Raw genomic sequence first — 22,624 nt, 5'->3', positions numbered from 1 at the left:
ACAACCCTGTGAAATAGGATGGACTCAGAGAGGTACTGGCTGAAGGTCACACAATGAGCTTCATGGTGGGGGGATTTAAACATAGGTGTTCCCAGTCCTAGTCTGATACTCACCACATTGGTTCTTGACCTAGATTAGGGAGGGAAGAGGATTTTAACAATGGGAGAGGGCAGAAGAGTTCAGTCCCAGTGCCTCTTTATGTGGAACGGATAGGAATTCAAAAAGGGGTCTTGATTTCAGTTCACAATTGCGTTAGCATCCAGGGTGGCGAGTTCAGGTTCACTGACAAAGCGGATGGCTTAAATGTATTCTTTAGAGAGAAAATAGGATAAAGGCTGCGACCGTGAGCACATTTACTTGGGAATAATTCCCACTGAACTCATTGATTATTTCAGAAATTCTCACATACAGGCCTCCAATGGTTTTTTTAAAAAAAGTAGTTCCTTACAAGATGAAGCAGAAGCTTTAAGGAGTAGTGAAAAATGCATCTGCCTGCATCCTTATTAATATACTCGGATGATATGATGTCTGCAGAGGTTGCCATTGCCAGAGCGCTTCTGGACCAAGCTCAGGCTGCTGGTTTTGACATTAAAAACTCTTCATGGCCTAAAACTAAGAAGTATTAGAGGCTGCTTCTCCTGAATTGCTTTTTACCATTTACACGAAACAACTGGGACAGGTCATCCAGCGATTTGGGCTGACGTGCAGTTGACATGCATCTCTATCTTGCTCTTCCAATAGATCCCTGGGAAGCTGTGGAAACTATGAAAAGGTACCTGGAGACAGTTTTGGGATGGGTGAGAGGTAACAAGCTGAACCTTAACACACACACCCAGATGGAGGTGCTACTGGTGGGGAGGGCACTCCCCCTAATAGGAGCAGGTTTGTAACTTGGGAGTGCTGCTGGACTTGGGTCTCCCGTTGGATAAACAAGTGGGAGGGATGGCCAGGAACACCTTTTACCAGTTTGGGCTGGAGTGCATGCTGCAGCTCTTCCTGGGCAAAAAAGAGCTTGCCACTGTGGTGCATGCTCTAGTAACTTCCAGATTAGACAATTGCAATATGCTCTACATGGAGCTGCCCTTGAAGACTTTTGCAGCCTTAATTTTGCCTGGAATGGGTTGTAGGGACCATATTTCTCCAGCCTTGTTCCAGTTTGCTTCCAGGCCAAATTCAAGGTGCTGGTATTGACCTTCAAAGCCCTACACAGCTTGGGCCAAAGTATTTTACAAACTGCCTACTCCTATATGAACCCACCCAACTACTCCAGTCATATTTAGAGGTCCTGCTTCAGGTGCTCCTGCTGTCTGTAGCTATATGGGCAGCAACCTGAGAAAGGTAGGGTTGCCAACTGCCAGGTAGTAGCAGGAGATCTCCTGCTAATTCAACTGATCTCCAGCCAATAGAGATCAGATCAATGGCCACTTTGGCCATTGAACTCTATGGCATTGAAGTCCCTCCCCTCCACAAACCCCACCCTCTTCAGGCCCCGCCCCAAAAATCTCCTGCCGGTTGCGAAGAGGGACCTGGTAACCCTAAAGAAAGGGCCTTTTCAGTCATGATTCTGAAACTTTGAAATTTCCTTCCCGGAGAAATTTGTCTGTCTCCTCCAATCGTTTTCCTCTGCCAGCAGAATTGTTTTAAATATTTTAAATGTATTTGTGTATCTTAAATTCTGTTTGAAATGCTGGGGACCTTGACCTGGGCAGAAAGGCAGCATAGAAATGTTTTCGGTATAATAAAATAATCCCACCAGGGTGGTGTTGAAACTTACACCGGGACGGGAAGTTGAAACTGCAGGTCTCTGAAATGGCTCCATTACATTGATGGCTCTAAGGCAGGGGTGTCGAACTCAATTGTTACTGTTGGATTTAATGCTGGGCCTAGTTTGATTGGCAGGGGGCTCTGTGCTCCTGTGGAGTCGGCCCCTCCGTTCAGGTGGCAGTTAGTTCTAATGGATGTTTCCAGCTGTCATTCACTCAGTATTCACTCCTTTTCCTTTTATCCCTTAGAAGCTCCTTGATCAATTGATCTTGAGCAGCATATATCTAGTGTTGGAGGGATATAAGGATTGAAACAAATCTTGCCACTGACAATGTAGCCTTGGGGTCCCTATCACTTAGTAAAAAAGGCAATATGTCAGTCACAGAGGCATTGGATTTGTATGTTAAAAGGGGGGAAATATACGGTAGTGCGATCGAAGTTCCTCGTAAAAGCAGCATTCCCAAAGGGCGTGAGCTAATGAGTCAATAGAGCCAGAAGAGCAAGGGCAGATCCTGTCTGAGTATGGTATATTCAGAATTCTGCCCTGCATTACCATAGAAGGGTTAGCATTCAATCTAGCCATGCAAAAAGCTCTACAGAGACGAGTTGTCAGATAATATGTATAGGCAGGCAGACCACGTGGAGGGGGTATTCCGAAGAACTGGGATGAACAGACGCGACGAGCACGAAAAGTAGTGCTGTTATAATCGAGCTCTTTAATGCGCTTTTTAATTTTGGTAAAAGCTTCAGTTTCAGTATTCACTCAGCACTCAGTCTAAGAAGGATCCAGTCAGAAGTCACTCTGTATAACTCTGTGTTAGCTCTCTGCCTCACACTCATGAAGAAGTGACGATGTTTCAGTTAATATAAAGTAGTACAAACCTCTTAAGGAGAAAATGTTGTTTATTTACAGAATCTTATAATCTTTTATTAAATGCAGTTTTCTTTATCTTACATATGTGTGCTGTTTCTATTCCTCCACATAGCTTTTGGCTGTTTTTAACTCTGCTGATTTAGAAAGGTGGTATATCCTGCAAAAAGTGAGTGCCGGGATGTTGCCCCACATAAGGGAGTGGATTAACTTCCATTTCCCCCCCACTACAGTTACAAGGGCTGGATATTACATAAATGTCACTTGGTTGGGTCAGGCCATGCGTCACCAGCCCATATTGAGAGTGGGGTGGTGGTGGCTGGCTTGCAGGCCAGATAAGACCTCTCAAGGGGCCAGATCCAGTCCCTGGGCCTTATGTTTGACACCCCTGTTCTAAGGCTATGGGATAATCTTCGCCTAAAGTCCAGATCTGAACCTTACTAGCCATTAGAAGAGGTTGTTAATGCAACTTTTTTCCCAGCTGATGTCAAGAATCGGCAGAGTGGGGCTTGAGTAAGGGGTTGCCAATGAAGCATTAGAATAGGAGGCACACAGAAATGTTTTTCAGCTATTCTTGTTTCAGAGTTTCCCTTGTATCATCTCGGGGGTTTCTTGCTTTCTTTTCTGTAGAAAAGAGCAGTAAGCTTTCATCAACTTTCAGTTCATGGCTTTTAATTATAAATGAAAAGACAATGTTAGCTTCCCTCCCTATGCTCCCTTTTCTGTGCTGACCTGAAATTATAGGGCACTCAGCTCCTAGAGCAGCTCAGTGGTTGATATCAAAGGAAACTGAGCAATAGTCTAACACCGGCATAGCAGAATCTGTGGCAGTCTGTCTCCCAGCCTCTAGCTAGCGACGCAACAGAACTGCTGGCTATGTAGGGAACATTAAGTGTGAAAAAACACTCGAAAACCAAAGAAAAAATAGCATCAAGCAAATGGTCTGAATAACAGTTCGTACTTTTTAAAAGCATCTTTCTGCTACAGTCAAAATTTTAATACTGTCATTAGTTGAAACAAACTGGGAGGTCAGAGCAGATGATATAGGGCTCCCAAACAAACCTTCATCAAGAGGTCGAAACTGGGTTAGGACTGCTTAGGTTAGCATTAACAGTGTAACAGCATCATTTACCCTTAGGCCATCCTCTGGGTTCTTATGCCTTGGCCTGCAATGAAGGCTCCAGTTAGTGGGTAGCTTCTGTAGTGCTTTTGCCAAGAATTACAGCAGTGGGTCTTAGAGCTCCTTGAGCACTGGGATTGTGGTACTGCTATATGTTGAGAATTGGAACAGTCTCACTTAATTAATTAACATAATTGAAGCATTGCTTTTTAGTGTATGTCTTTCTTAAGAAGAAGAAGAGTTGGTTTTTATATGCCAACTTTCTCTACCTTTTTAAAGGAGAATCAAACTGTCTTACAATCTCCTTTCCTTCCTTTCCCCACAACAGACACCTTGTGATGTAGGTTGGGCTGAGAGAGTTTGGAGAGAACTGTGACTAGCCCAAGGTCACCCAGCAGGCTTCATGTGGAGGAGTGGGGAAACCCAGCTCACCAGATTAGCGTCCGCCGCTCATGTGGAGGAGCGAGGAATCAAACCCAGTTCTCCAGATTAGAGTCCACCACTCTTAACCACTACATCACGATGGCAATGCTACAGTAGGGACTACAAAGGGACCATCCTCCCATATTTCCTGTAGGTTTTCAGAAAGGTGTAACACTGGTCTTATCACCAGAATTATGGGGAAGGGCTGCTTTAGAGAATAGCTTTAGTCACTCAGTGGGAAGATGTTGTAAGCTACCGATACAAGTTGGGTAAAGAGAGAAAGGAGCCCCGTGGAACAGAGTGGAAAGCTGCAGTACTGCAGTCCAAGCTCTGCTCACGACCTGAGTTCGATCCCAATGGAAGTTGGTTTCAGGTAGTCGGCTCAAGGTTGACTCAGCCTTCCATCCTTCTGAGGTCGGTCAAATGAGTACCCAGCTTGCTGGGGGTAAAGGAAAGATGTCTGGGGAAGGCACTGGCAAACCACCCCATAAACAAAGTCTGCCTAGGAAACTTTGGGATGTGACGTCACCCCATGGGTCAGGAATGACCCAGTGCTTGCACAGGGGACCTTTACCTTAAAGAGAGAATGGCATGTTTTCTTCTATGAGAGATCAGACTATTGGAGGACATGGAAAGGACTTGAGAAAGGGAATACATTCCTGATAGCCTCCACAACTGAAAATAAGAAACCCATTTCAAATCATTGTCCTCTGTTACTTCAGAATTACCCAAGCATGAAAACCAAAGGGAAGTTTGGTAAGGATCTAATGAATTGCCTGTCGTGTTTCCTGCTATTTAAACTGAATGTCTGAACTCACTCTTATAGGTAGGTGATTTTCTAACCCTGTCACTCCACAAATGGCCTACAGAGGAGTTTCTCCCACCACACCACTATGTTGTCCTCTTCCTTTTCCTTTACTTTCCCATTGGCATTAGTTGGGCCTGCAGGTTCCTGCCCAGCCACATTTTTCATGGCTACACATGTGCAACGTTTAAAACGAATGCTGCCACTTTTTAAAGAACCCGATAGTGTCTATTTGTCCTACAGCACAAATTTAAATTGTAGGGCAGAGTGTTGAAATGGTTAGAGGACCAGACTAAATCTTCACTCAGCCATGAAGCGTACCGGGTGACTTTGGCCCAGTCATTCTCAGCCTAACCTACCTCACAGGAGGCTTCTATGAAGGAGTGGATAAGTATGCACCCAGGCTAAGCTTCTCAGATGGGGTTACCAAGTCCTTCTTCGCCACTGTCAGAAGGTTTTGGAGCGGAGCCTGAGGAGGGTGGGGTTTGGGGAAGGACTTCAATGCCATAGAAGCCAATGGCCAAAGCAGCCATTTTCTCCAGGTGAACTGATCTCTATTGGCTGGAGATCAGTTGTAATAGCAGATCTTTTCTCCAGGTGAACTGATCTCTATTGGCTGGAGATCAGTTGTAATAGCAGATCTTCAGCTACTTCCTGGAGGTTGGCAGCCCTATCCTGAGAAGAAGGTCAGGATGAAGGCAGACAAATAGATTTAGGACCCATGCACATAATGCATTTTCCCGCATAATGTTGGCAAGCAGTTTCCATGCAACACATGTAGTGAATGTCTAGGCATATGTTCAGTGATGCAGCTTTCTCAGTCACTTCAATACTTAGCTAATTGCTTTCTGTTTGACAGAGGATTGCTTTACTGAGTCAGTGCACAAGTTCATTGCAGAAATCAATGGTCTAGAGTACAGTAGCCAATAGCCAAACAGAAATTCATTAGGTAGAGCTTTCCCAATGACTTCCTATATGCAAATGTAATGATTCCCTTTAGTTTTTAGCAGACGACTGGGATCGGAAAGATATGGGCGCATGGAAACTAAGTTGTCAGTGAGCGCAACATGTAGGACTGTAAGATGTCTTTTCTGCTTACACAACACGGAGGTTAAGGCCTTAATTATGTTTTTGGTTCAGTATTTTATGTATGTATTAAAACCATTATGTATTGCCTTTCTTCACAAATAGTGGATCCATGTCAGGTTTATGAGTAAATTTGCAAGTGTGTGTCTTAAGCCAAATGTTTTCTGAAGCAAAAAAAAAAATGTTGCTGGGGAGGAAGGGGACAAAATCATGTTTCTACTGCAGGACATTAACATATCTAGATGTGCTGCTCCAAGCCGATCATCATACTTTAAGCAAAGTCTAAATCTGGGACAAGACCATCACTCTCAGGAAGCCAATTTCAGGTCACTATAGGAGAAGCTGCAGTGTCATTTTTGTACCAGCAGTAAGTTTACAATTTTGTGTTGGGCTGCATTCATAGCCACTGCATTCATAGCTCAACTGTTGAGGATGGCCAGGTTTGCTGCTCTGTTTTGCTTGCCAGAGGTTGCTGTAAAGCAGGCTTGTCCAAACTGCGCCCCCCGCCCCCGGGCCGCATGCGGCCCAGGGTGGCTATGAATGCAGCCCAACACAAAATCGTAAACTTACTTAAAACATTATGAATCAGCTATCATTAGTGTTGGTGTATTTTATGTGCGGCCCAAGACAATTCTTCTTCTTCCAGTGTGGGCTAGGGAAGCCAAAAGACTGGACACCCCTGCTGTAAAGCAAACCATTGTTTGCACTGCTGCGATTAAAGCGGAGAGGATAAAAATGTTCATTAGTTACCACGGTAAAGATCGACTCCTCTTTTTGTCTATCTGACAAATAGTTTTTGAGAGTACTTTTTAAAAAAAAAATGTGAAAAGAACAGGACAGTGATGCTCTGTAAATCCAGGGCTCTTCTCTGATTACCTTAGACACCTGCCTGTCCAAGATAACACTTTCTTATAATGTCATGATCCAAAGATATACATCTGTAGAGACAGGGGAGATGTCATTTTGTAAGGTTTTTTTTTTTAAGTGGCCTAAGAAAGGAGTATTCATCTTGATTTGTATCTAACTTTAAATTCAGATTCTGTGGCTTAAGAGAACAACAATCCAACTGAACACTCTAGGGTAGAAAAATTGTACTTTCCCTTAGCATTTTGTAACCTTCAATGCCCTCTGTGTACACTGTGCTCAGGAAATTCAGGCTATGGGCGAAAACACATGGTTGCTTTATCCTCCTTTAATCCCTGTTTTAGCCAGGATTGAACGCACATTAGGGGAAACGCACGTGTTCGATCCTGGCTGAATCCTGGCTGAAACAGGGATTAAAGGAGGATAAAGCGACCATGCGTTTTCGCCCTATATTGTTAATTTGGAACTATGCCGGTCCAAGATAACACTTGAGATGCTTGGAGGTTACAAGGGATAGAAATAGTGACCGAAGGCAGCACTCTGCATCACAAGCAGGGAACGCTATGAATTCTGGCTATGTTTGTGCTATTTAGAGGATAGAATAGTAGAAGTCCTTCCTTCCTGTAATAAAGAAAACTTGCATATATTAAAGAATAATCTCTATACTTTTGAACATCAGCCAGGCAATCACGCAGTGTCCAGTCAAGGGAAAGGGAGCATCATGCCAACTGTCTTGAGATATGAATATGGGGCTTTTGGTGGATCCAAGAATATAGATAGGAAAGTGAAATCCATCATGTCACAGGGTTGCTCTTCACCACAAACGGGAGGTTTTTGGGGCAGAGCCTGAGGAGGGTGGGGTTTGGGGAGGTACTTCAATGCCATAGAGTCCAATTTCCAAAGCAGCATTTTCTCAAGGGGAACTGGAGATCAGTTGTAATAGCAGGAGATCTGCTAGTACCTGGCAAACCTAATCATGTCATCCTCACAATACTCAATGGGATACCATAGACATTGGGTGGGCTTTTGCTGTTTGTCAGGAGGCTTTGCAACAAAAGACTTGTTCCATCACGACCCTAAGTGGCAGTCTGTGCTAGACTTGTCTATAAAAGCCCTGGTAGACCCTTGCCCTTATTGTAATGTGGATAGAATAAAAAGTATCAGGATTGTCTTCAGCCCCTGCAATCTCCTTATTAACTAAATATTAGCACCACCTCTGCAGGAAAAGAAAGTAGAATAGAGGAGAGGGCAGTGAGATAGGACTTCAAACATACTTCTGTGAATGGGTGGGGGGGAGAGGTGTGGAAGCACTTTTCCATCATGTACACATTAAACATGGGACAGGTTGCTGCTGCCTCTCTTCTGTGAGTTGTATGAACCAGCTCGTGCAGCTTTCAGAAGTGAAGGGACAGGGTGTGTAGACCTTTGTGTTCTGGGCTTGGGACAAGAACTCCCAGCCGCCTCCTTTCTCAGGAGCGGATATGTTGATCACCTTCCTCCCGTTCTCCTTGAGTGTACGGCAGCAGAATCAGAACTGAAAAACTGGTAACAGCAAGGAGAAAAGGTATAAGCCTGAAAGGTAAATAAGGGGTGGAGGGGAGTAGACAATACCCCTACCCCAGTCTCTTGGTCAGGTGTGGTGTGACTTATTCTATGCACACTTACTAGAGAATAAATCCATTGTGCTTAGTGCAGCTTTTTTCTGTGTAAGGATACACAGACTTTTTAATGATATTTTAACACTGTTCCCTGCCCCGGTCCTTTAGAATGGGAGAAGATATGAAGCCAAGTCTTGGATCAATCTAGGCTTCTAGGTCAGGGAGAAGTAACCTCTTTAGAGAATATCTCCTTTAGCCTGCAGCTTAAGCCATGAGAAATGCTAAGGATGGTACGTAGTACTTCTGTTGCTGCAGCACCTGTTTTAAGCATTTCCTTATTCCTATCTGTGAAAAAGAGGAGCCAAGAAGAAGAAAAATCTTCATATGAAGCCAACAGCAAGAAGCTAAACAATGCCTCTAACCAAGTCTCTCTCTCTCTCTCTTTCTCTCTGTTTCTCCTGCAGGGCTTGTGAAGTTGGGTGTTCACTGTGTAACATGTCAAAAGGTCGCTATAAAAATTGTCAACAGAGAGAAGCTCAGTGAGTCGGTGCTAATGAAGGTAATTTTCTAATGGGAGATCTGGAAGAAGAAAAAAGGGAAAGTTCTTGGCTCAGTAGCTGCTGTTCCATGCAAAATTAATATCTTTAATTATGTTTAACAAACATCCCTGTCAGTGCTAAGATTGTGCTTTGCATAATAATAATACTAATAATTCAGAGGTGGGGGAGGGAGACTGAAATTAAAGAGTTGGGTGTATGCAAGTGCTTTAATTAAGAACAAAAATTAGCGTCCAGTTGTGGTGCAGTAATTGAATGTAAAACAGTTAATGCCGAGGTTGGCCTAATCTGAAGTACACGACTGGAATTGAGTTATTTTCTGGTTACGTTACTCTGCAGACTGAGGATTTGATTAATGAGCTGGGATTTTTATTTTATTTTTATGTGGAGCAAATGTTTTTTTAAAGTTGCAGTTGACCTCAGTAGCGGAATCGTCTGGCTTCATCCTTGCATTAGGAATGCTCTGAAACAGGCTTTTTGGTCTCTGAGGCCATTTTTGCATGGTCAATTTTGATGCTCGCTCAAAGCTCTTTTTTAAAATGAGACTTTAAAAATGCCTTTTCATGGTTCCAACGCAAAAGGAGAAGTTCCTCTCTCCCCACTCGCCTTCTCCTTTGTTCCTGTTTGCATAGCCATTAGCATTTGCGTAGCTAACACACCTCTGTTGTTTTGCATTATTCCTTGAGAGGGATTCTTCGCGGCAAACACCAAAGATCGCTTTAAATGGGCTCTTTAGTCATGCGAAGCAGGTAAGCGCCGGATTCACAGTCACTTCCGGAATGATGGTTCTGCGTGCAAAATTCAAAAAATATGTGGGGCAATTCGGCCTGGAACGCGCTACTAATTACCATGCAAAAATGGCCTCAGGACTTTTGTATTAGGCAAGATCTAGATTCAGAAACTGGGGGTGCTTTACTTCTCTTTTAGGTATTCTGATAGTGTGCAGTATCAGTGGGTGGAACAGAATTTAATTAAATGAATGTTAATTAAAATTTACCATAGTCTGTTCTTATTGTCTGTATGCATTTGGGGGGTGGGGATGGTGTGTTCCCAATGAACTTTGGTCATACCAGACTTTGCTGCCTTCAAAAAATAAAGCAACATGTTTTCTTCCCTCACTTAATGTAAGAACCCTTTTTTAGTCGCTGGTGTTCAGTCCAGGTCATAGAAACAGTGGAAAGTGTCTTCCTAGGGTTGCCAGCTCCAGGTTGGTAATTACCTGGAGACTTTGGGGCTGAAGCCTGAGGAGAGTGGGGTTCAGAGAAAGGAGGGACTTCAATGCCATATAGTCCAATGGCCAGAGCAGCTATTTTCTCCAGAGCAACTGTTCTCTGTTGCCTGGAGATCAGTTGTAATAGCGGGAGATCTCCAGCTACCACCTGGAGGTTGGCAACCTTATTTATTCCCCTTATATATAGTCGAGGGGCTGGGCTGATGTTCCTATAGAGATTTACTTGCCACAGTAGAAACAAATCCTTTCATTTATAGATCAGTAGGGTTGCTAGGTCCGTCTTCATCACCAGCGGGAGATTTTTGGGGCGGAGCCTGAGGAGGGCAGGGTTTGGGGAGGGGAGGGACTTCAATGCCATAGAGTTCAATTGCCAAAGCGGCCATTTTTCTCCAGGTGATCTGATCTTTATCAGCTGGAGATTAGTTGAATTAGCAGGAGATGATCTGCTACTACCTGGCAGTTGGCAACCCTAGGAGGGACCGAAAGGAATTTATTGTTCTGCTTAATTTATTTGGAGATTTGTGATTCCATCTCATCTATTCAGAAATTGATTTGATATGAAACTTATGTAACATTTTTAAATAGAAATGAAAAGCTGGCAGTACTAGCTTTCAGGTAAACAGAAGTACGCACTGCAGGGGTGATGGGTTTACATGTGATATTTAACTTTGATTATACATTATACTAACTAGAGATCTGCACAGAATCCTGGCAGTGGAAACCATTTGGAAATATGCAAATTCTCCCCCATTGGATTATAAGGATCTATACTCTTGAGCATCACTTTCATGGCAGACACATAATTTTTTGTAATAGTAATTCTGTGCCAAATGTAGTTCTGCCCCAAATCTCACCTCATTAGATTGATTTCTCTTCCACTACATCTCAGCTCATATGTGCCTTTTAGCTTTTCAGAAAACCCCATTGCATTTCATAAACTAGAAGGATCACAGCACAATAACCAACCATTTGATCTGTAAGAGGGCATGAACCTTTTCGATCTTTCGGCTGCTCTAGACAGGAATGATTCTAAGCCGTGTGTTGGAAGATGATTTAATTTTAAGAAGGGAGAGTGGGTAGAGCGAGAGGCTAACTGAAGCAAGAAAGCCAGTATTGGCGAAGGCAAAAATGTGGGGGGCTATTAGCCGATGGGCACTCACAGGATCATAAAGGGGGACAAGAGGGATCAGAGAGGTTGATGCTGTCAAGGTAGAGAGCCGGGTAACCCATTCCTGAAGGGTAGGGTTACATAAGAACATAAAAAAGGCCCTGCTGGATCAGACCAAGGACCATCAAGTCAAGCAGTCTGTTCACACAGTGGCCAACCAGGGGCCTCTAGGAAGCCACAAACAAGACGCGTGCAGCACCACTATCCTGCCTGTGTTCCACAGCACCTAAGATAATAGGCATGCTCCTCTGATACTAAAGAGAATAGGTATGCAGCATGACTAGTATCCATTTTAACTAATAGCCATGAATACCCCTTTCCTCCATGAATTCATCCACTCCCCTCTTAAAGCCTTCCAAGTTGGCAGCCATCACCACATCCTGGGCAAGGAGTTCCACAATTTAACTATGCGTTGTGTGAAAAAATACTCTTCCTTTTATCTGTTTTGAATCTGTCACCCTCCAGCTTCAACAGATGACCTTGCGTACTAGTATTATGAGAGAGGGAGAAAAACGTCTCCCTTTCCACTCTCTCCAAACCATGCATAATTTTATAGACCTCTATCATGTCTCCCCTCAGCCGTCTTCTTTCCACGCTAAAGAGCCCTAAGCGTCTTAACCGCTCCCCATGGGACAGTTGCTCTAGTCCCCTAATCATTTTGGTTGGCACAGTTAATGGTAAATAAAAGCTTAATGGACACATGGAAAATGACATGGAATCAGAGCAGAGTTGTTAAGCAAAACTGGGATGTAGTTATTATGAGTTAGGGTGATGATTTTAACTTGTGTCTTGAGGAGAAGGGGGTGGCGGGGTGGCAGGAGAGTCCAAGATGGAGGACTTTGCAATACTTGGGGGAGAGTAGGATTGCCAACCTCCAGGTGGTGGGTGAAGATCTATTATTACAATTGATCTCCTGGTGACAGAGAGCAGTTCACCTGGAGAAAATGGCCGCTTTGGAAGGTGGACTCTATGGTATTATATATAGAGTTACCAGGTTCCTCTCCATCACCGGCGGGAGATTTTTGGGGTGGAGCCTGAGGAGGGCGGGGGTTTGGGGAGGGGAGGGACTTCAATTCCATAGAGTACAGTTACCAAAGTGGCCATTTTCTCCTGGGGAACTGATCTCTATCTGCTGGAGATCAGTTGTAATAGTAGGAGATCTCCAGCTAGTACCTGGAGGTTAGAGATAATAGGCAGCACCACGGCTCACTTAATAATATGAACAAGAATAATATTAGTACAATTTTGAAGATTGATTTAAAATAAATTATATTCAAATGCAGAAAAACAATATCATACACTTATGTAATCACAGAAAAAAACAACTCAATCAAGAACCATTGAGCAGAGTCCAAACAAGGACCATTGAGCAGAGTCCAAACATAAACAGGTTATGTTCACCAAAAAGATGAGCGCAAAAGTTTTTCCAACATAAAATAAGTCCCAAAACTTAGAAGTCAGTCATGGAAAATCCAGGAAATATTGAAGAACAAAACGCCACATCCGGAGTTTGTGTACGTTTCGCAGGTATGCTTCATCAGTTGTATATTTTGAAAGCACTTTTCCTTAAATATAGGAATCTCAACGTTGTAACCGGGTACAAAGACCTCTGATGATAATATTTTTTGCAGAGGTCTTTGTACCCGGTTACAACGTTGAGATTCCTATATTTAAGGAAAAGTGCTTTCAAAATATACAACTGATGAAGCATACCTGCGAAACGTACACAAACTCCGGATGTGGCGTTTTGTTCTTCAATATTTCCTGGATTTTCCATGACTGACTTCTAAGTTTTGGGACTTATTTTATGTTGGAAAAACTTTTGCGCTCATCTTTTTGGTGAACATAACCTGTTTATGTTTGGACTCTGCTCAATGGTCCTTGTTTGGACTCTGCTCAATGGTTCTTGATTGAGTTGTTTTTTTCTGTGTATTACATAAGTGTATGATATTGTTTTTCTGCATTTGAATATAATTTATTTTAAATCAATCTTCAAAATTGTACTAATATTATTCTTGTTCATATTATTAAGTGAGCCGTGGTGCTGCCTATTATCTCTAACTAACGTTATTCAGCACACGTATCAATTACTTAGTACCTGGAGGTTAGCAACTCTAATTATATACCATTGAAGTCCCTCCCCTCCCTAAACCCCGCCCTCCTCAGACTCCACCCCCAAGTTTCCAAGTATTTCCCACCCTGGAACTGGCAACCCTATATATAATACCATAGAGTCCATAGGTGAGAGTGAGGGTATTGCTTATATGGCAGCAAAGCTGTGCTTGGAACTGAGGCCTGGCCTGAGAATGTTCTGGTAAAATCTTGAGGTATTAGACTGTCACTTCAGGTTGGGGGTGAGGTTTCTTTTTAATGCTTCCTTGTTTTAAAAAAAACCAAATAAAACAAAACTAGACTATGAGGGAGCAAAGATCTAGGCCACCCAACTCCCTGCTCTCTAGTTTCCTGTTTATAGGGTAGGTTCTTTTTATTTTGAGGACTCTGTCATCTCAGTCCCACTTCCATTGCACATATAGGCCAGGCCTCGGTGAATACTTCTGATGAAGCCATTTTTGGCTTTCTGACTCAGGGATCAAATCAGATGAAATGTTGGAAGTTCAAAGAATGAGCTCTCATTTTTTTAAAAAGAAGCAGCAGCAGATATTTAGTGTCCCAGTGCAAACTGGTACTGCATCATGGGATGGAAGGGTGGGGTTAAGCTTCCCCCTGACATGTTAAAGCCTGTTTTGGGACGCTTAGGGTAAGCCTACAGGTCCAACAAAGAGCAGCTCCCTGGGACCATTTTTGATTGGGAAATCTGGGCATAGATCCCTTTTCCATGCTGTGGTCCCAATCTGAATTGTGGAGCCAAGCGCACGCTTTCCCAAACAGAAACAGTATTTGGGAACTGGTTGACAGAACTCTGAGCATCAATGTAGTTTGGCCCTGAGTTTGCTTGTATGACATGCATGTTTTAAAAAATGGTTTGGTTCGATTTGGCATTAATTTTTAAAGATATTTATCTAGAAATACTTAACCTCTGGAAAGGGGCCATGGATCAGAGGTAGAGCAACTCCAGTTATTATGTGTCAGGCGTAGGGTTGCCAAGTCCCTCTTTGCCACCATTGGGCGGTTTCGGGGAGGAGCCTGAGGAGGGTGGGGTTTGGGGAGGGACTTCAATGCCATAGAGTCCAATTGCCAAAGCAGCCATTTTCTCCAGGTGAACAGATCTCTATGGGCTGGAGGTCAGTTGTAATAGCAGGAGATCTCCAGCTGGTACCTGGAAGTTGGCAATCCTAGTCAGGTGTCAGGAAAGCAGTCTTGAGCAAGTCTGTGGAGAGGTGGCACATACATTTCCTCAAGAAATGAACACCTTTTTCTGGCTGAGACCCTGGAGAGCCACCAGCAGTCAGGACAGAACACTGAGCTCAATGGACCAATGGTTTGATTCAGTGTAAGGCAGTGTAAAAGGGCAGCCATGAAGGGCAGCCATGAAGGAGCTAGAAAATATTTTGAAGTGTAAGGATGTGTCACTGGCCACCAAGACTAGATTAATTCATGGCATCGTATTCCCTATTACTATGTATGGGTGTGAAAGCTGGACAGTGAAGAAAGCTGATAGGAAGAAAATAGATTCCTTTGAAATGTGGTGTTGGAGGAGAGGGTTACGGATCCCGTGGACGGCCAAAGAAAACAAACCAGTGGGTTATAGATCAAATCAAGCCTGAACTGACCCTAGAAGCTAAAATGACTAAACTGAGGCTGTCGTATTTTGGTCACGTCATGAGACGACAAGAGTCACTGGAAAAGACAGTCATGCTAGGAAAAGTTGAGGGCAGCAGGAAAAGAGGAAGACCCAGCAAGAGATGGATTGACTCAGTAAAGGAAGCCACAGGCTTCAATTTGCAAGATCTGAGCAAGGCTGTCAAAGACAGGACATTTTGGAGGACTTTCATTCATAGGGTCGCCATGAGTCGGAAGCGATGTGACGTCACTTGACACACACACACACAAGGCAGAATCATATGTTCACTGGCAGTCTCTGGACTCATTTACCTAGAGTACAAGAGAGCAGTGTTATCAGCATGCAAAACGGCAGAGGCAAGTCCTCGAGCGAGTTGCTGTCTACTGCTGTTGGCTGCCTTTGACAGCTCCTACCCCCAGTTTTTTTTGGTCTCATTTTCCCAGCCTTCATGAGTGTTGCTTTTGGGGGAGGCCCCCCCCCACCCTAGCGAACGCTTTTTTATTTTGTATATTGAGGGAGATGGCCTTTTTCTCTGCAGCTGCTCTTCGTCTGAGCCTCGCAGAATTGAGAGGCATTTGGTAAAGTACTTTCTAATCATACCGTAATACTATCAATATTTCTGGAGAGAATAATTCAGAATTGAAGCAGCTGGTCTCAATTAACAGAACTGCTGCTGTGGAGATGATACGCGGGCAGGCGTGGCAGAGAATGAAACGGCAATAAAATGTGCCATTTGCGTCTGTGTTGCCCCCTGTCTAAGGGACTGGATTGTGGGTGGACTGCTAAGTGGAGGCATACGGATTATCCTCCTCTCAGAGTGTCCACTTGGGCTTCCTACACTCCTAAACCGAGGCACTCTCTGCACCGTTCTACCTACAGAGATGCTTCTTAGAAAACTCTTGTTCTGCTAGACTCTCCGCTTGGTTAGAATTGGCGCTTGGGATCTGTAAAATGCTGTGTGAGCCCAGCCCAGCCTACGTCACTCCAGTATTACACAGAATTGCCAAGCGGAAAGGAAAGAATGGCATACATTCCAAATGAACCTATTCAATAGATGAAAAAATACTCAATGACCACGAATGCTGGAGCCATCTCAGGTTGAGGCTCAAAGTGAACATACAAACACATGAACTTGCCTTCTACTGAATCAGACCCTCGGTCCATCAAAGCCAGTATTGTCTACTCAGACCGGCAGTGGCTCTCCAGGGTCTCAGGCAGGGGTCTTTCACATCACCTACTTGCCTAGTCCCTTTAACTGGAGATGTCGGGGGATTGAACCTGGGACCTTCTGCATGCCAAGCAGATCCTCTACCACTGAGCCACAGGCCCTCCCCAGTTTGTGGACCAGTTTTGTTGACTGGGTATATTTTTTAACAATATTTAGTAGATAATTCCTTTACATCAGGGCTGGTGAGAGCTCATGGCACACGTGGTGTGTATAGTAAGAGATAATTTCTGGCCAGGTTTTGATGGGAACAGAAACGATTCTTGAAAACTTACCAAACTCTGATATAATGATGTTGTTATCAGCTTCCACCTGAATTATAAAAATACAAGTGGGAACCCGCAACGACTTGCAGAAGGCATCTCATTTCCCCCTCCCCCACTATTTCCTCTTTCTCTTTCCTGAAAGCCCCCATAGCCTCTCCCTTTCCCCTTTTTTCTTCTCTTCTTCTAGATTTTTCAACCTCCAGGTGGGGCCTGGAGATCTCCTTGAATCACGACAGATCTCTCAATGACAAATATCAGTTCCCCCTTAGGGTTGCAAGGTCTGGGTTAGGGTTTGGGGGTGGAGATTTGGGGGTGGAGCCTTCCTGCTCTCCCCTCAGAATAAGGCACAGCAGGTAGGGTGAGAGCGAGCTTGCCAAGGTGTCTGGAGGAGGTCCATCTGGTGTTGAAGAAAAGAGAGTAAAACCACCACCTGACTGAGCTGGCTTGTTCTTTTCTTGGGTGGCTGGCTGGCTGCTGAGGTGGTTTTTCTCTCTCCTCTGCAGTCAGCTTGTTCTCCAGGTGGTTACCCTGGGGCTGAGATCAGAACTTAGAGGCTGCAGAGAAAGGAATGACCCCACAGGTCAGGGAAGCCCACAGGTTACCTTTCTTCTAGTTCTTTCAGCAATGACTGATTTAAGGTGGGAACCATCTAAAGACCGCAACCCCTTACCAGGCAATGACCTTGTTCACTTTCTTGGTACAAGAGGCAGGGGGCACATAGGGGGAGAGTCACAGGTAGCATGGGAGAGAGCCACATGTGGCTCCTGAGTGACTGAGTATCATGGATCTAGTTCACTATTATTTGCAACTGTGGTAAACTAGATTCTTTGAAGAATCTCAGTAAGAGAGCATAAAGGCAAAAGCTCTTCCCTCAGTGCTTAAGATGTAGAGGTGTACTGCATTTGAACATGGTTGTTTCATCTCTTTGTTCAGGCTAATAATAGGAATTAATATACCTATCCCCAGATCTCTAATCCATTTAAAAAGCCATCTAAGCTAGTGGCCATCACAAATCTTGTGGTGGTGAATCATTCATCCATTGAAAACTACACAAGAAGAGCCATTGGAATGTAAAAATACTCTTTAAACAAAATCTCGAAAGCAGCAAAACAAAACCAGACAGCTGTCAGTCTAGGAGTAAAAGACAGCAATCTGTTGCATGATGATTCTCTTGACTGATGGTTAATAAATCTGTCATCTTGCTGCTCCCCTGGGAGTCTTAAATGGCACTTGGAAAACCACCATAGAACAAATCAACCACACCCAAACGATCACACCCCAGTCTTTTGTGTAGGCACTGCATACCCACGTGGAACGCGCTCTTTTTGGTTTTCCTTTGCCTCTCTAGAGGAGAGCCGCTTAGAAGCACCCGCATGTCTGCGGTGTGTTTTGAAAGCATGTAGGTGGCGAACAAACTGTAGAAATGATTGGCACTCATCAAAGAACTCGAGGGCAAAGAACACGCATGCTCCCCCCCCCCGTCCCCAGCTGCAGCCCTAGTTTGTATTCCAGTGACAACCCATTTAGCTCAGCAGAACTTCCTGAGTGAGAATCTGAGTTCAAAGAGACAAAAAAAGCCCAGTGCATGTGTGTGAATAACCTGGGAAAATAAAAGGGGGTTGTTTTTTCTAGCTCCCTCCTGCTAGATGTAGCTAGGGGACTGGGGCTCTATTACTGCCTTGAAAAGAGAGAGTGTTTTGTTTTTCATCTTGAGCTCACAAGTGGCGCCGAAAGCTTGCTTCCTTGTCATCTGTTTGAGCCTTTTAAAAAGTTGGATAATTATGTTTTCCTGCCGAGAAGACCGACACGCTCCTTTTCTTCCTTCCCACCCACAACTTCTTGCACTTTGAATTATTCTTTAGGGGGAACATTAAACAAGAATCGTGAACACATGCTGTACCTGTTGAAACAGCAAACCTGTCAACAGGCCTGGCACATCTCACTCTAAATTTAACGGAATGGATCAAGGGATTCGGTTGACGAAATTTTTCAGTGTTGACCTAAACCCCAGACCTCTCGTTTTTACTTGTGCAGATCTAAATGGTGACAATCAAGCATTGCTCTTTGTATATTCGCATGCAGAAAGACAATGGATTTTTGGAATACACATTACAGGTAGTGTTCATACCCTATTGGGAAATGTCAGTGATTAGTGGGTCTAAAAATGGCATTTAAGTCAACGTGGGTCTTTCCATTTAACGGTGCCAGTTCCTAAGCTGAGGCAGCACAAAATGCTCTAACAGTTCACTTTTTCTTGTCTCTTGCCTACTGTGGGAGATACTACTAACCCATACTTTCTCGCTGCCTTAAAGGTGATAAAGCAGCAAGCGTTGTCTCTGATTTAGGGGTTTGCATTCCTGCTTCCACTCAGTCTGGTATACTTTTGACCCTTTCACACATGATGAATAATGCACTTTCAATCCACTTCCAATGTACTTTAACGATTGTTTGCAAGTGGATCGTGCCGTTTCACACAGTAAAATCCAGCTTCAAAGTGCATTGAAAGTGGATTGAAAGTGCATTATTTGGCATGTGTGAAAGCACCTCCTGCTCTCAAGCCCTAATTTGAAAGACTTTTCCAGGCAATAGGATCTTTGTCTACCATCATTCCAATGAAGAAAGTAGAACAGAAAGTACCTCAACAAAGAGATCCATCACAATGTGGGAGGTCAGCGCGAGGGTATTTGATTTTGTCATTAAGGGCACTTTCACACACACTAAAAATGCACTTCCAATCCACTTTCAGTGCAGTTTAGTGATGGTTTGCAAGTGCATTTAGTTGTTTTGTTGTCCCAGCAGTGATCAGCGTAGGGGTCATTGGCATAGTCTGCCTGTCACTCATCAACAACTTAGACTCGAAGCCCCATAAATGCATTCCCACTTGGGCAGGATTCTATTGTGTTAGGTCCAATTAACGTCCGGTAGAAGAGTAGAGACCTTAGTTTGACAGATGTTTATCAGTGAACATAAAGCAGCAATGATGGCTCAGAGCGATGGTCCATCTAGTCCAGCATCTTGTTTTACACAGGGGCAAACCAGTTGGTCCCGGAAGGCTTACAAGTAGGGCTTGAAAGCCAAGGCCTCCCCTTGTTGTTTCCCCCAGAACTGGTATAGAGAGCCAGTGTGGTTAGAGCATCAGACAAGGAGACCCAGGTTCAGAGACCTGTTCCACCATGAAAGCTTGCTGGGTGACCTTGGGCCAGTCACACACTCTCAGCCTAACCTACCTCAGAAGGTTCTTGTGAAGATAAAATGGAGAAGAGGAGACGTAAGCCACTTTGGGCCCTCGTTGAGGAGAAAGGTGGGGTAGAACTGAAGTAAATAAAATAAATATTCAGAAGTTGCCTCTGAACATGGAGATTCTGTTTAGACATCGTTCCTCAGTGAATGTGCCTAATCCCGTTTTAAAGCCAACTGAACTAGTAACCATCAATACATTCTGTGGGATTGAATTTCACAAGTAATTGAATGAAGAAGTGTTTCCTTATGTCTGAATCTAGCGCCCATCGACTTCACTGGGTGCCTGCAAATTCTCATATTGTGAGAGAAGGAGAAAAGGTTTGCTCTATCTACTACATGTATAATTCTACAAACTTCTATCATTTCACTTCTCTGAACTGAAAAGGCTTAAGTCCTTATCCTTTCTTTGTGGGGAACCTTTAATCAGTTTGGTTGCCCCTTTCGGGACCTCTTCCAGCTGATATCTTGTTTGAGATTAAGTGTTAGCCAAAATGCTCGGTTATGAATATTTATATGGGGAAATTAGCAAATCAATAACTGGCAAGGGGCATAACCTCGGGATCTAACCTATGTTTACGGGAGTCCATTCCAAGATTCAAACAAAAGGCGGGAGCAACGGTTTCTTTTAAGAAGTTTACTTTAAAATATGTGCACAAGCAATCCAATAACACGTATACAACACACACTCAGAGTCTGGGAAATAAAGGTAGGAGTACAGAGACGTTCGCCAATGTGGCAGTTTTCCTCAGAAGAGGGGCAATACTACACCTGGTCTAGTAGCGGAGATGTCCTGAGTTCCGTGCGGCTAGCAAGAAAAAGGGCAGCGGGGGAAGGGATTCCCGGGGCTTGACCAGCAAGTCGGGAAAGTATATTGCGCAAAACCCACGCCAACAGAGTGACAGCAAGTATAGGAGGGGTAAAAGAAGGATAGCTTATGACTCAAAACCTACCCCAGTTATACTCTTTTGGGGCTGGGGGATGATGGGCTTACCCCCTTGTGGTTCCCATGGCAAAACAAAGGCAGACAATGGCGTTAACAATCGGCTACTGGGGTGGGGTGATGGGTGATTTAGACGGGCCAACTAGAACCTGTGGGCTTTGCACAGTTCCGGGAGACACGGCGGACAATAGCTGATGGGTTTATTGAGTTGACACAAAGACATGAACAGCTGCATCCGGGATGAATCACTTCCTGGTTGCCTGAGGTGCTGATACCTCGGGGGCTTCTGATGGATCGTTAGTCATGCAGATGGAGGCGGGGGCTGGCTACGTGTCTAGTTGTTCCTTACGAAATGGCATCTGCTGGATACTGGGGCGGGATAATGGATTCCCTCTGGCTCACTCGGAGGGGTTGTCCTGCCCGTGGATCCTCGGTGCCTGTCTCGCGGGGTGATGCATGAGTCTTTCCCTTTGCGTTTAGGGCTTGCTGCATGTCTGGAACAGTGGCGACACGTGTTGTTGTGGTGGCCAGGTAACACAGTTCAGGAGAGAGCCACTGTCAGGATTCATAAGTGTCTATATTATGTGGCTTCACAAGTCATTAGCTAGACATTCTCAGTCTGAGATGGGGAAGGGTTTGTAATTCAGGTGTTTTCTTTTTAGCTTCCAAAGATTAGCCCTTAGATCATGCCCTAACTATGGTACATATACTCTCAGGTTCAGCTTAGCAGACCTGACATACTGCTCCACTGCATCCATTTAATGATCAGAGTAGTCCAAGTTGTTTTATCCTGGCCTTCATTATTCATCTGTGAATTGGAGATCAGAACTTGAAAATGTGCGTTGGAGTGGATGAGATTTAGTTATCAAAGGCAATATTGTTCTGCTTTCAAGTGGCTGCCATGCCTGGAATCTGAGTGCTGACATTTGTTGAGAGTGGACATCTGTTAAGTACTGCAAGCTTGTAAACAAATTTGGGAAACTGTCTAGGACTCATCTTTGCAGTGCGACATATGACCTCAGAGCAGATTTCAAAAGAAAACTAAGCAGAAAATTACTAAGAGGTTCATGTATATCTTTTCTCTTCTAATACTGAGGAACTGATTAATGAAAGCTGTAGTGTACTGTTCTCAGAGAAAGGGTTTCACAGAGGGAGAAATGAGCCAGGATTGTACAGAGAATATTGAAGCCCCAAGAAATGACTGGGTTATAATTTTTGCTCTGTCGGGAAAAACAAGAGTGTACATCACATGGGGCAGGTGGTAGAGTTTTGCTAGACAAACTGGTGCCAAGGGAGGCAGGGTCAATTTGATAAACTTTCTAATATTAAGAGCAAAAGCTATTTCTAAATGCCCTTTTATTCAGTCTGCAATTTCCTTCCTGAACACTCTGAAAATAAACCCTGTTTTGTAATGTTCTTATTCTTTTTTTTCTTTTTAATGAATTTTTCCCCGCCCTCCTACTCAGTCAGCTGTTCTTGCATTTTCTTCCTGAATCTCTTATGTACTTCATTAACCTCCCAGATCCTTCACTGCCTACCCATAACAGTATGTAAAATGGAGAGAAGTATTTATTTATTTATTTATTTATTTTTATTTTGTGATTTATAACCCGCCCTCCCCAGCCGAAGCTGGCTCAGCTGACAATTATATATCAGTTTTGTCCATTTTATTCTGTTTAAAATCAGATCCCTTATTTAAGGTCCTTCCTTGTGTGTGTGTATGT

General features: G+C 43.9%; 1 protein-coding gene across 13 annotated transcripts in view; it reads left to right on the top strand.

The window, feature by feature from the left end:
• The window catches only part of BRSK2 (BR serine/threonine kinase 2), a 528,760-nt gene that overhangs the window by 262,988 nt on the left and 243,148 nt on the right, over nt 1-22,624 (top strand). For all 13 annotated transcript variants that reach the window (XM_056850713.1, XM_056850714.1, XM_056850720.1 and 10 more), the window contains exon 2: nt 8,996-9,090. In XM_056850713.1, the coding sequence (XP_056706691.1) occupies nt 8,996-9,090 (95 nt within the window). The remainder of the gene's footprint in view (nt 1-8,995; nt 9,091-22,624) is intronic.

The sequence above is a fragment of the Euleptes europaea genome, chromosome 6 (genome assembly GCF_029931775.1).
Source record: "Euleptes europaea isolate rEulEur1 chromosome 6, rEulEur1.hap1, whole genome shotgun sequence".
In the NCBI taxonomy this organism is placed as follows: domain Eukaryota; kingdom Metazoa; phylum Chordata; class Lepidosauria; order Squamata; family Sphaerodactylidae; genus Euleptes; species Euleptes europaea.
Note: the sequence above shows the minus strand (reverse complement) of the source record. Positions and strands in the feature narration are given on the sequence as shown.